Source organism: Carlito syrichta, unplaced genomic scaffold (assembly GCF_000164805.1).
Source record: "Carlito syrichta isolate Samal-C Ts95f unplaced genomic scaffold, Tarsius_syrichta-2.0.1 Scaffold123293, whole genome shotgun sequence".
Classification (NCBI taxonomy): Eukaryota; Metazoa; Chordata; class Mammalia; order Primates; family Tarsiidae; genus Carlito; species Carlito syrichta.
Genome location: NW_007067389.1, coordinates 116,049 through 130,847, shown reverse-complemented (window position 1 = coordinate 130,847; position 14,799 = coordinate 116,049). Strand labels below are relative to the sequence as shown.

At 37.4% G+C, this 14,799-nt stretch overlaps 1 protein-coding gene across 1 annotated transcript in view; it reads left to right on the top strand.

Annotated features, from left to right (window-relative positions):
- MSH3 (mutS homolog 3) overlaps nucleotides 1-14,799 on the top strand; it is a 166,991-nt gene that overhangs the window by 47,321 nt on the left and 104,871 nt on the right. The window contains exons 9-10 of the mRNA XM_008048264.2: nucleotides 5,465-5,577; nucleotides 8,086-8,200. Of these exons, the coding sequence (XP_008046455.1) occupies nucleotides 5,465-5,577; nucleotides 8,086-8,200 (228 nt within the window). The remainder of the gene's footprint in view (nucleotides 1-5,464; nucleotides 5,578-8,085; nucleotides 8,201-14,799) is intronic.

Sequence of the window (14,799 nt, the reverse complement as noted above, 5' to 3'; positions counted from 1 at the left end):
TTGAAAAAAATTAAAACATAGTGCAAATCTAGGAAACAATCTGAAACAAGTATAGAGGAAGGCCCTGAAGCCACCATCCAGTCCAGGACATAGAACTATGTTCAGGAGTCACTCTACACATGCTCTCTACCTTCCTGTCACAGACCTCAGAGAAAGCCTGACCCTGACTGTCATTGTTACCACTTTCCTAATTTCCCTTGTAGTTTTGTCACCCAAGTATGCATCCTTATGGTTTAATTTTGCTGGTTTATTTTTAAAATATCTTTAAAAATTTATGTATACATTTAGAGGTAGAGTCTTGCTGTGTTCCCAGGCAGGCCAGGAACGCCTAGGCTGAAGTAATCCTCCTGTCTTGGCCTCATGAGTGGTTGGGATTACAGGTGCACAGGCTAAAAAATTAGCACAGGCTAATGGTGAAAACGTCTGTCTTTTAAAGTCTTTATTTATAGATTCTCTCTCTATTTCTTTTATGCCCATATTTGTTGAAGAAACACGAGTTATTTTTCTTGTGGGGTTTCACTATCTGGATTTTGCTGATTACACTTCTGTAGAGTTTGCTATGTTCTTCTGCTTTTTCTGTAAATTGGTAGTTGAATTGTGAGGCTTAATAGAATTCAGGGGATGTGTGTGTGTGTGTGTAAGAGCCAGACAATGTCATTGATTTTATTTTTTCATTAGGATATATGTGATTGTTCTTTGTGAATTGCGTTAACCATTGATACTCAGTTGTACTGAACAAGTCTTGCTTTGTAAAGTATCACTATAAACTCAGGGATTCAGATATTTCTAACATGTTTTGGTTCTTTGCAGATATTATTTTTCCTGATGCTCAAAATGCTCATGATTGGGCAGTGAGCCTCTTTAGGTTGGCTTCTGTGTCATTTTGCCAAGACCCTACTCCTCTTTAGTAGCTTTTTTGTTTTTTGACATAATAAGATTTTCTAGGCTCATCTTAAATATTTTCAATCCCAGACCCTGAATTAATAATTTCTTCAATAAAGTCCTGATTCTTTAAGTAGGAAATAATAGCCTGTGTACTGGGGAGGCTCTGTATTTATTGGATAGGTCAAATTATATTAAGAACTCATAAAAAACATTTCTTATTCACAGTCAGGGCTAAAGAGTTTTTAACTTCTTCATTCTTCCATCTATGTCCCCTTTTCTCTCCATGTTGACTATCCTGGTTCTTAAGTATCTTGTTTTATCATTAGAATATTAGATATTAAATTTCCTTCATCTCATATCACACGCACACATTTTCAGAGTAATGATACTAACGTGACCACCAGTAATGTAGATTACTGAAGACAGCTAAAATTTTATTGCATGTGTTCTTCCATCTCTTCCCCATTCATTTCATAGTTGTAGCATACCTGCCTTGTCAAAGCATAGTGCCTTGGCATGCTGTACCTTCTTATAGCCTTCATTGAGTTGCAGTTCTCCCAGGAAGCAGATACTGAATTCTCACCACCAATTCTGATACTGGTGTCTCTCTATCTCTCTAGTCATTTTGGTTGTATGAAATTCATTCTGTGGTGTAGTGGTTCATACACCTTGGTGTGTGCCAGAATGACCTGGAAAGCTTGTTAATGTGCTGAGTGCTGAGCTTGCCCTGGATTCTCGGCTTAGTACATGCAGGATGGTGCTTGAGATTTGCATTTCTATCAGGTTCCTAAGTAGTGGTGATGTCATAGTCTGATGACCATTCCTGGATTACGGTTGTCTGTGACCTTTAATGCATGGAAGACAGATTGACTACATGCAAAATGTTTGGCTTACAATTTGAGTATCTTAAATATGTTACTCTGTTGTGTTTTAGTATAAAGCATTGTTGTGAAAGTCTGGCAGTTCTGCTTTTCTTTTTTTATAAATGATTTATCATTTTGGCTGGAAATAATTTTAGTAGATTGTTTCTTGGTGTCTTTCTGGGTGTCTTTCACACACTTTCCCATATGTGTGACATGCTTTCTAACAAACAGTGTTAAGTGATTGTTTTTTTCTTGGTACCTTGGGAGCACCTTTTAAATGTGTTTTGGATCCTCTTTGCCTACTTTCTATATTTGTTCTTTTCTTCTAACCTTTTAAATTTCCTTTTTCATTTATTTTTGACTTTGGAAAATTTCCTTCTTTCATGTTTACTTCTTATCTTTGTTATCTATAGTATTTATTCAGTTTTATGTTCCTTCTAGTCTTTCATTCTGAGATAATTTTTTTCTTTAGTTTCTGATTTTGAATTCTCCCAGTTCATTTCTGATCTCTAAGTCCATTTTGGTTTCTTAATTATTTTTAGCTTGTCTTGAAATTTTAAGGTAAAGTTTTCATGTTTATGGAGATAATATGCTTCTGTTATCTGTAGAGATGTTATTGTGCTTATTCTCCTTTTTCTTATCATAACTTTGTACAGGATTTGACCTTGATCTTTTTCTATAACTCATTTATATGGGAAATTAGTTTTTCTGAACTTTTAGAAGTATGGGTTCAGAATAGCTTTATAACTTCATAGTTTTAGTAGTGTTTTTCATTTTTTAAACTCTAAGTATTATTACAAACAATTCACTGATTGAAGTGTACAGTTTGAATTGTGGTAATTTTACAGCTTTGTAATTATCACACTGCAGGTCTGGAACCAAATTTTCACTCTAAGTCTCTCTTGTGGCCTTTGCAGTTGGTCCTTTCACGTCCAGCCAAGCAGTTATTAATTTTCCATCAGTAAAGTTTTGCCTTTTCTAGAACTTTAATCCATGGAGCCTTGCAGTATATAGTAATATTTAGTGAGATATTTTGGCTTGATTTCTTTCACTTAGTGTAGTGTTTTTGAGATTTATCCTTTTTGTTGCATATTGTCAAGCTTTCAAAAACACAGCAGCTCTTTTTCTCCTGGCTTTCTTCTGTAGTGCTTGTGTCTTTTTTTACTTTGACTGTTATCCTTTCCTACTCTCTTTGGATTCTGTTCATGGGAGTTTCTCCTCAGTATAAAATTTGTCTTGAATGACTGCTTTACATAGTTGGTTTTGTGAGCTCACAGGGCCTTGAGTTCTCAAGCCCCTTTGGGCTTATTGTGGATACCTTGTATTCACTGTTAATCAGGGATACAGCCCTCACCCTGGTTCCAGCTACTCAAGATATCTTAGCCCACTTTACAGTGAGTACCTGGTTGCTACTTGGTGGTGTTCCTGCTTGTAGATATCTTGTTGTGTCTGTTTGCTGCTTCTCACATGGATGCTCATAGCTCATGTGTCCTGTCATTTGTCATTCATCCCACCCACTTGCATTTTGTGGTCTTAGGGATTTTTTGAGATGCAGTTATGTCGGAGTACATCTTATCTGTGGGCTTTGGTTTGGCTTTTCAATTTTATGTTTTTATGGCAGGATTTGGGGAGACTCAAAAACTATGTTTTTTGGATTTAAAAAAACAGCAATTATTTTTATAAAAGTATTATATTAAGGAAAATAGAAGAACATTAAAAATACTTGTTAGCTGTGTACAGTGATACATTTATTTCTACTTATGGTTTTTGGGGACAATATGTTTCTTTTGTGATGGGGCATAGTCATTTGTGTTTCCTTCTGTATTTTTTGTATCTTTTACAGATGTCTGCTACATCATTGCCCATTGTCTTAGACTGTAAATTAAGCATGGGAACCTGATTGATGTGTGACACATGCCCATGAGATTTTACTCTTGCTAACTTTTTTTTTTTTATGAAGTAGGAACAATTATAAATAAACTATAGATTTTTCTGTCGTAAATCTTTGTTTCAGAAGTTTGACCTAGTTGTTTAGCAGAATAGGTAATGAAATTTCACCATTGTTTATTTATAAAAAGGCATTGTAGTCTTCTTGTTCCGTAAGAAAAATCAAATGGTAGAATGAAGCATACTTTAGTTTAGTGCTGGAGGTTTTTTTGAGTTTTTCTTCAGTTTTGTGTGAGACCAAGGAAGGATCCTATGGTGGGAGCCAAAGAAAAAATCTGAGAAGCTTTCTAGATTATCCTAACTCATGTATTCATAGTATAGCTTTATTTTGACAAGCAGTTTTTATATTCCTAGGTCATTAGATATGCATATGTCAATGTATATGAGATAAGCTTCCAAACAAATTCTCTCTGCTTTGGAACACACTATGTAAACACCCTTTCCTGTCTTTTACTGGTTTCCATTATCTCACCATCCCTGATAGGCCAGTAGTTCCTTAACTTTAGTATGCAGCAGAGTACCCCCAGTGCTGAACTCCACCCAGCACTAGTTTCTGCTTCAGATAAAGACAAGAGAGAAATGGAACACGTCTAAGAGTGAGCGCATCAAGGACTTGTACAGCTGCCTTGGAGGAAATCACATGTTGGATAGAAAAGATATGAGTAGAGAAATATGCTGTCTTTAACAATGAGGTATCTCTATTTGTTAAGATGTTATTTCTCTCTAAATTGATTAATTACATATCCAACCAAAATTCCAATAAGTTTCTTGTGAAACTGGACAAAGAGGAGTCTCACATTTACCAAGAAAATCAAAGGCCTGAGAGTAGCCGAATTGGTCTTGGAGAATGAAAGTCTTTGCCACCTGGATGTTGATGACACACCCTGGAAATATGACACTGTGGCACTTATACAGAGATAAGCATAAAGGTTAGTGGAATAAGGAGGAGAAGCTAGAAACATACAGAAATGTGATGCGCAGTTGAGGGAACAGAAATCACGAGGGCAAGATGGTGTGTTCTGTAAGTGGTGTTCTGATCATCAGTTGGTAATCATATGGAAAATGAACTTGTATTTCTAACTTCATACCATCCATAAAGGTAAGTTCAGGTGAATACATTCATAAGCAAATCTTAAAAATTTGCCAGAAAATATAAGAAATAATAGACTACTTAGTTAAAATTTAAGAAGTTAAATTTATAATGTATAATTTATAATGTATAATTTATAATGTATAAATGTATATATATATTATATATATTATATATTAATGTATAAATTTTCGATATAATATAACATTGAGTACAAAAGCAAGTTGTATAGGTATAATGAATTAAAGGCATGAAATGATACAATATACCATAAAATATAAAAACATTCATGGTAATATACATCAAATTCAAATAGTGTTGGCTTCTAAAAATTATAGATTTAAATGTAATTTGGGGAATAAATGCAGCTATGGTTGTATCTGTAATATTTTATTTTTAAGTAAGAATGTTTTAAACATGTAGCAATGTTAACTCCCAGTGAATATCAACCAATAAAATGTTTGAATAAATTGTGGCATTTATAGACTATGAAATATTTTTCAGTCATTAAAAAGAATGAGTTGTAGCTAAGTCACTTTCATGGAAGGATTTTAAAGAACTATTGCTAAGTGAAGAGAACTAGATACAGAAAGGTGTATAATAAAGTTACCCCTTTTTATATACAGATAGTTCAAGAAAATGAATAATTATCTTTGGAATTTTCCTTTTTTTCTCTCAGTGTGCGGGATGACAGAATTCGAGTCGAAAGGATGGATAATGCTTATTTTGAATATAGCCATGCTTTCCAGGCGGTTACAGAGTTCTATGCAAAAGATGTGGCTGACATCAAAGGTAAATATTTTCCCCAGATGTCCTCAGAATCTGACTGAGATGTGGGTAGAGGTGTGAGTGTGACTCTCAGTTGAATAACAGCTCACTGCTGCCGCACTTAGGCGCCACTGCAGCTTCTTCCCTGTTCTGAGTCACTCGATGGTTTTATTGGATATATTTATTGGAAGGGAAGGAGTTACTGGCCAACTTTCTGTTTTGCTTACTTTAAAGATGGCCCATTAGTATTCTCATGCTTTCACAGAATGTTTGGATCAATATTCTGATGAAGGCTGGGTTTGAAAGATTTGTTGTCAGAATTAATGCTAGGATGCTGGTGATACAGGATCTTACTCTAGGTCACTGCTCTGTGGAATTGACATTCCAACAGTCAGGTGCTAGGGCTTGTCTTAGCCCCTCCTTCCTGCCAGTCTAGCTCATGTGAGGCTATGAGTCATGGACAGTGAGGTGACTAGACAGTTTTCATCGTGGCATAAACATGGCTTCACCCTGGTCCTCTTTAGACCCCATATAGATGAAATCTGTCCTTGACCAAACACAACACTGAGCTTTGTCACCAACACCCCTCACTACTGCATTTAGGCATCAGGGTGTTCCTTCTCATCTCAGGACGCCTTGCTTCAGTGGAGTCGCGTGTCTAAGAGTGATTCCTGCCTCTCACACCAGCCTCTCCCACCAGCCGCTCCCGGGGTCTTCTCGTGCCTACCAAAGACAGGACTGAACCACTCACCTCCCATGGTGCATTTTTGTGTCAGACTCAAATGAAGGAAATGGGCTAGAAAACACACTTGCCAGCAGGGCTCATATCCTTCATTGTGGGCCAGTCTTCACAGCAGTCTTTGCAGTGGTCCCTGAGTGGCAGCTTCTGTGTGAGGGAAGGAGACACCTATCAGGTGGTGCCAGAGCAAGAGCTAGTGTCTCTTCCAAGCTCTCTGCAGAGAATGTGCTGTGTTGTGTCAGTCATGCACCCAGGAAGGCCAAGACTGCAGTCATGAGTTCAGGAGTTTACAGTCTTCCAGTCTGGATGTCATATACTGACTTGGGTCATTTTCTCCTGACACATTGGTACTCCACCTTCATCCAGTTTCCAGGGAAACAAAGTTAGAAAGTTGAAAGAAAATCACATTCTCCATGGAAGGAGAAAGGGTGGAGTTAGCACTTTATTTACACTCTGGTTTTATAAAAATCTGTAGTTAAGATTAGTAAGATATTTTGTATTATTGATTTGTATAGGATATCTTGTAATACTTCTTTTAATTTTTAAAAGTAATAAATGCTTATTGCAAAAAGTTAAACAGCACAGATGTATATAAAGAAAAACGTAAAAGTTTCTACCCTCAGACTTGTCCCTGCTCTACTATGCTTATGTTGAGGAATGACTGTTAGCGAATTGGCACATGTCTTTGTGTACAAATCCACACGTACATGATAGGCACATATGGGTCTCTGTATTCGTTGGATGTAATTTGGATGTTTTCCCTCAGCTCGTTTTTATTGAATGCCTGTTTTATGCCAGTGGGCATCCAGTAAGGAGCAAGACAGACAAGACCCTATTCCTGCAGAGTTGGCATCGTCCTTACTGAGAGCTGGACAGTGAGGTGGGCAAGTGTTAGAAGCTGACAGATGTGATGAAGATAACAGGGCAGGGGTGGGCTGAACTTCCTAGGAGGATGGCAGAGGGAACCCTCGCTGAGAAGGTAGACTTGGACAGAGATGTGAAGAGATGGGAGGAATCAGGGGAAAGATATGCAGGCATGTGAGGGAACAGCAGGTACAAAGTATCTTCAGACGGGAGGTGCCCAGGCAGTGAAGGATGTCACTGGTAGAGTGTCTGCGCTGAACAGTAGCTGAGGCGAGCTCACAATAAAGAGGAGGTGACAGGCAGGTTGTGCAGGGACTCGTAGGGCACCATCAGGGCTTCACTTCTACTCTTTCTGTGAGTTAGGGGATGTCAGAGGGTTTTGAGCAGAGTAGTCTGATGATCTGATGTGCATTTTAGAGAGAATTCCTCTGGCTACTCGGTTAAGAACAACTGTGGAACAGGAAACAGGGCGGAAAGCTCTTGCAACGTTTGTGTGGGAGGTGTGAGTGATCACACAACTGCCTTCACTAGCAGTGTGTTGTGGGGGCCTTCTACATCATCAGGGAACTGGAAATTCTTCCTTGTAGCAGGTACATTATCTGGATTTATCAAAGTCCCCTGAACTGTACTCTGTTGTTTATTAGGATGTCTAGTTTTTTGCTATCACAAAAGATTTTCACCTCGCCTTCTTGTGTGCATAGCCTTGATTTGCAGTTTGGAGTGTCTCTGATCAAAGGAATGCTCATTTTACATTTTGAACAAAGACCATCAGAAAATGCCCCCTTTCCATGTCCTAGGCATTACATTTTTGCAAAGAGCAATTTAGGAAATATTAAGTTCTTATTTCAATAATTATAAAATAATATTACTTAAGTTTTGTTTCTAATCATGGTAATAGTGTTAGTGAGGGTATATGTTCTATGTTTCAGGTTCTCAAATGATTTCTGGCATCGTTAGCTTGGAGAAGCCAGTGATTTGTGCTTTGGCTGCCATAATAAGATACCTCAAAGAGTTTAACTTGGATAGGATGCTCTCCAAACCCGAGTAAGTGACTTCTCAAAAACTAAACAAAGGGAGGTTATATTAAGAATACTTCTTCAGTTGAGGGAAACTGCCAGGGGAGGAAGGGGCATACCTCCTCAACAAGGGTACCTGCATAATGAATGTTTGTATACCTAACCCTGAATTATACCTCACATCTTTAAAATTAAAAAATTAAAAAATAAACACCACTTCTTAATTTGAATTTGGTAAGCACTGTACTTAGAGAAGTTTACCTGTTGTTGATAGAATTCTGTATTAGGGTACAAGAATGAACTGTTTGGTAATCTTGCTGAGGAATATTAAAAATATTGATTGATTAAACATTTTGATAGAATTCTGTCAAATTGTATTCATGATAGCTACATGATATATTAATGTTAGCTACAAAACTGCTTTATACTAACTGGATTTAGGAGAAGTATTATAAAGCATTCATAAAATTTTACTACCTTTCTTATTCTTGGTTTTAGTTCCAATATTATAGACCATAAAATTGGAAATAAAGGGGCCAGCCACTAACACAGACAGCTTTTTTTCTAGAGTGGTTAACTTTGAAAATTTAAAAACTGACAATTGGCATTCTAGGAAAATACTAGATTAATAACCAATGGTTAAAAAAAAAGTAGGAGGGTAATTTAATTTTCTTGCCTTTCTCTATTCCACTCTCACCAGCCTTTGGCCTGTCAAGCATCACCCTCCATAAGCTGACCCTGGATGAGGAAGCTCCTTCCCATCCTATATGGTGGAATGGTGAATCAGAGCTATCTCAGTAGAGTATGTGTTAACTGGACCACAAAGAGGTGGTAGTGGCTCGAGGTGCTGGAGAGAGTGAAAGAAGGGCCGGTTCCTTGGGATTCTTTCATAATGTCTTTGGTGTGTGTTCTCGTATGTGGCATTTGGACTAGAACAGAATATCACTGCTCTGAAGCAATTTTGTCCCAGGCAATCTAGTGCCCATCGGGATTCATTGTGTTATGCAATGTGATGTTATACAGCAGTGAAAATGAATGAACTAGAGCTACATGACCAAGTTTAGAAGTTTCTTTGACAGTAGATTAAGCCAAAAATCAAGTTGATGACAGACATAGCACACGTCATTATATGAATTTAGAAACATGTGAAGCAGCACTATGTACTGCTTAAGAATATATACGTATCTAGGCAAGATATAGAGATGTTCATGGGAATGCTGAACATCAAATCCAGAAGAGGTTTCCTTCTAGTGGGGTGGAGGCAAGGCAGTGAATGTTAGGGTGGGATGGCAGAGTGTGGTTCTGGCCACTGTTTTATTTTTTAACATGGGCATTACATTAGTCTATATATGTTGTAGGGTGGCTAAAACATTTTATTAAAAAAAGTAGCAGACTGGCACTATCCCCTATTGCATTCTACTTTAAGCCCCAAAATAGACATATTGAAGAGCTCTGTCTGTAGGGCTGGCTGTGTTGAATCCTCATAACAGAAGGGTGACCAGCTCCCTACCATTTGACTTGTCCAAGATAGCGAGCCCCTAACTAAGTAGGTAGAACTCATGATCGGTAGCTTGCCCATTAGAACTTACGTTTCTGTCCCTACATCACCAAGCAAAGAAGTATTAACATTGGAATGAGGACACTAACTTTTTAAAGAAATCAAACATCAATATATTTAGAAGTAGATGAATTTGGACCTGAAAAGATTTGTGTCCTCTAATTTAATTTGAAGTAAAAAGAATATTAAACAATGAAACATAAAATGTCTATGTGTACTGCAACTAAAATAGCTCATTTGAAAATGACCTGAAAGTTAACCTCTTGATAATCTTGATAATTAAGTGAAGCTGAACTTTTCTTTCTTATATTTGATGATGGTTTTTCAGGATGGTTGGGACATTGGCTCTTTTGGTGACTGGTGTGTGGCAACTCCATAGAGCCATGGATAAAAAAAAAAGCATCCCAAAGTAATAGGCTCTTACTTTGTACATATTTCTAGCACCTGATGGGCAGTCAGTAAATATAGGACTAGTAAAATGAAGGAAAGAATTCCTCATCCAGGGAAGGGCCACTTATTGGAAATTGCCAAAATGTTAGAAAACAGATTTATGAATAAAGGTGTTGATCAAACTAGTACTCTTTTTTTTTTTTTTTTTTTAATGAAATGTGAGTAATGTTTATGGTGGCATATAACTTGGCTCTGAAGATAATTCCAAGAGAGTAATTCCATACTTCTTATATTTTGGAAAAAGAATATTGTCTCTTAAGGTGGTTACTTTGGAAAAAATGAATATTCTCCTTGTGAATGAAAACTTCACTTATATTACTTTATAATCATACCTTATGCTGCTGAACTTTTGAGCTTTTACTTTCAGAGCTGTGTTATGAGGGGGAGGATAAATTTCACTTTAATTGCCTTTGTTAGCAAATGCTTTCCCCAGAATTGCTATATATTTCATAAAAGTCATGATATGCATTTATTTAAAGGTCTCTGTGCCTTTACAGTGGAATTTTTTTATTAAAGAATAAAATAAGAATGAATTTAACAAAAGAAGTATAAAACCCATACTCTGAAAGCTACAAAGTGTTATTGAGAGAAATGAAAGAAGACCTAAATACATGGACAGCCATCCCAGGTCTATGGATTAGAAGACTTATTCTTGTTAAGATGCAGAATTCTCTAGATTGATCTATAAATTCAGTGTAATTTGTGCCAAAATGCCAGTAGGTTTCTTTGCAGAAATTGACAAGTTGGTTCTAAAATGCATATGAAAATTCAAAGAACCCAAAATAGCCATAACAAACTTGAAAAGGAACAGTGGGAGTACTGACACTTCTGTTTCGAAACTTACTGCACAGCAAGTAATCAAGAAAGTGTGGAACTGGAGAAAAGCAGGTGTGCTGAGTAGATTTGAGAGTCCAGAGAGAAACCTGTGCATCTCCAAGCAGAAATGAAAGTCCAGAGATAAACTTGTGCATATATGGGCATAATTGACAGTCTGGGGATAAACCTATGCATTTGGGCAGAATTGAGAGTCCAGATATTAACCTGTATAATTATGAGCAAAATTGAGAGTCCAGATATAAGCCTGTGCATCTGTGGGCAGCATTAAGAGTCCAGAAATAAGCCAGTGCATCTACGACCAGAATTGAGAGTGTGGAGATAAACCTGTGCATCTGTGGGCTGAATTGAGAGTCCAGAGATAAACCTGTGCATTTTGGGACAGAATTGAGAGCCCAGAGATAGACCTGTGTATCCACGAGTAGAATCGAGAGTCCAGAGATAAACCTGTGCATCTACAGGCAGCATTGAGAATCCAGAGATAAGCTAGTGTGCATCTATGGGCAGAATTGAGAGTGTGGAGATAAACCTGTACATTTACGGGCAGAATTGAGAGTCCAGAGGTAAACCTGTCCATCCATGGGCAGAATTGACAATCCGGAGTTAAACCTTGCATCTGCAGGCAGAATCTAGAGTCCAGAAAATACTTGTGCATCTTCGGGCAGAATTGAGAGTCCAGAGATAGACCTGTGCATTTACGGGCAGATTGAGAGTCCTGAGATAAATCTGTGCCTCCATGAGCAGAATTGAGAGTCTATAGATAAACCTGTGCATCTACGCACGGATTGAGAATCCAGAGGTAAACCTGTGCATGTATGAGTAGACAAGTGAAATTGAGATTCCAGAGATAAACCTGTGACTCTACAGGCAGAATCGAGAGTCTAGAGATAAACCTATGTGTCTGCACATAGAATCGAGAGTCCAGAGATAAACCTGTGCATGTATGAGTAGACGAGCAGTATTGATAGTCCAGAGATAGATCTGTGCATTTGTGGGCAGAATCGAGAATCTGGAGCGAAAACTGTGCACCTATGGACAGAATTCAGAGGCCAGAGAGAAACCAGTGCATCTACAGTTCAGAGATAAACCTGTGCATCCACAGGCAGAGTTGAGAGTCTGGAGACAATTGTTTATCTGTGGGCAGTTGATTACTGACATGGGTATTTATACAATTTAGAAAGAACAATTTTTGTTTTTTAACAAATGACACCAGGGCAACTGGCTATGCATTTACCTTTCCCTATGTCCTGTTTGAGTTTGGAACCTAACTCAAAATAGACCTAAGACCTAACATAAGAGCTAAAACTATTATACTCTTAGGAGAAAAAAGAAAAAAAAACAGGTGTAAACCTTTATAATCTTGGATTAAGCAATGTTTTCCTACTTACGATTCCCAAAGCACAAGTGACAGAAGAAAAAAAAATAAATATATTGAACTTCATCAAAATTAAAAGCTTTTGTTGTTCAAAGAATCAAGAAAATGAATACACAACCTGCTGAATAGAATTTTTGCAAATCATCTATCCAGTAAGTGATTTGTATCTAGCATTTATTTTTTTAAAACTTCATACAAATCAGTTATAAAATGATAATTACAAAATGGACAAAGGATTTAAATAGACATTTCTCCAAAGAAAGATATGCATATGACTAGTAAGCACATGAAAAGATGCTCAACATCATTAGACATCAAGTAAATTCAGATCAAAGGCACAATGAACATACCTACTAGGATGGCTATAACTGAAAAAAGAAAAAAAGACTAGTATTGGCTTGGATCTAGGCAAGTTAGAACCCTCATACATTGCTAGTGGAGTGTAAAATGGTAAAGCAGTTTTGGGAAATAGTTTGCCAGTACCTCATAATGTTTACCTTATGATCCAGCAATTCTACTAGATGCATACTTGAAACAGTGCAAGCATATTTTCACACAAACACACAATGTTACCAGCATTATTCATAATAGCCGAAATGTGAAAACAGCCCCATTGTCCATCAACTGGACATATAAAAATGGATATATAAAATGTGTTATATGCGTACAACACAATATTCTTCAAACATAAAAAGGAATGAAGTACTGATACATGCTGCAACAAGGGTGGACCTTGAAGACATAATGTTAAGTGAAAGACACCGGTCATAGGAGGTTATGTAGTGTGCAATTCCATTTATATGAAATGTCCAGAATAGACAACTTTATAGAGACAGGAAGTAGATTCATGGTTGCTTGGGGCTGCTGGGTTGGGGGTGAAGAGTGACTGCTAATAAGTATAGAGTTTGTTTTTGGGATGATGAAAATGACTGGTATTACATGGTGGTGATGGCTGCACAACTTTTATATACTGAAAACCATTAGATTGCATAATCCAACTGGGCGAATTGTATAGTATGTGAATTATATCTATAAAGCTGACATACATGTAAACACACATTTATTTAATTTTTTAAAGTCAGCAGTGCCAGGGTTGAGAAATCTTTGTGTCTATTTTAATCCCTTCCTATGACAGGAACCTTCTGAGGCTTATGCCCAGGCCTCACATATTTTGAGGTACGGTACTTCCACTCTGGCTGCGGAGTGCCCAAGCCCTGTGTAAACGCTGGTCACTTTCACTCCACAGTTTTCTCTGATCTCGTGAAAATGTCCATACACAGTTGAGTACAGCACTTGGCCAAAGACTCAAGGGGCCTCTCTGGATCTCTGGAACCCTGTCTCTATGCAGCTCTGGTGTCTGGCATCTGTATCCCAGGGCCTGGTTCCCTGGGCTCACCAAGTAGGAATCATAGTGTTTCCCTCATTTGTATGTCTTCTGGGACCATGGTCCTGTGCTAAGTGGGGTCTAATACCTGAGAAGTTGTTTGGTCCTGTTTTCTAATGGCTTCTGGCTGGAGGGCACTTCTCATGCAGTTGATCTTTCATATGCTATATAGTAGTTATTTTTTTTAATCTTTGTTTCCATTAAAAAATAATATTTAAATACAGTCTTTGTAATGGGTTGATCTTTTAGGTAAGGTCTGCACCTTCGCAGCCTTTGTCAAAGTTAGAAAAATTTGGTTTCAATTTTTTTTAAAAGTAGGATAGGAATGATATCATGTCAGTTTCTCTGGCAAGCTTTCAGCAAACACATTTTCCACCACATTTTTGATGTCTGAACTATCAGTGAAGTATTTTCCTATGTTATTTGTAAGGTTTCTGTCAAGGCTCACAGAACATTAATTCTAGCCAGGCATTGTGTATGAGGTTTATTTTCAAGCACATACAATTTGATGTCTTCCACAAGAGTACGTAATTTAGAGTTGCTTGAGTATTTTAGGCCGGTGAATACTATTGGATACCTGAGGATGCTGGCAGCTATAATCCTTAGTTCAAAAATATGTTTAACTCCTAATGGAAATACACATTGGTAGAAGGAAATTTTCTTTGTATCTGGAAGTAAGACTCCAACTCCAGAATATTGTCAGCCAAATCTGGGAGCTCCAAAAGCATGGCTAGTTCTTACATTGCTTGGTAATTCCTGTTATGTAGGAATCAGTCTGATTTAAGATTGCCTGGTGGTTGATCTTTTATTAAAGTCAGTGTAGATGTCAGTTTTAGGAGACTCTTTCTCACTGCATCTAATTTGAAATTTAGATGTCTTGTTCAATAAGGGCAAACAAAACAAAACAAAAACACAATCAAACAAAGAACCATACATCCAATTCATTAGTACTGCTAATTAAAAGAACTTGCATCTTTTCTCTCAAGGTCTGGTGGTGTGAGCTAACTGAAGCCAGGTTTGTTGTTA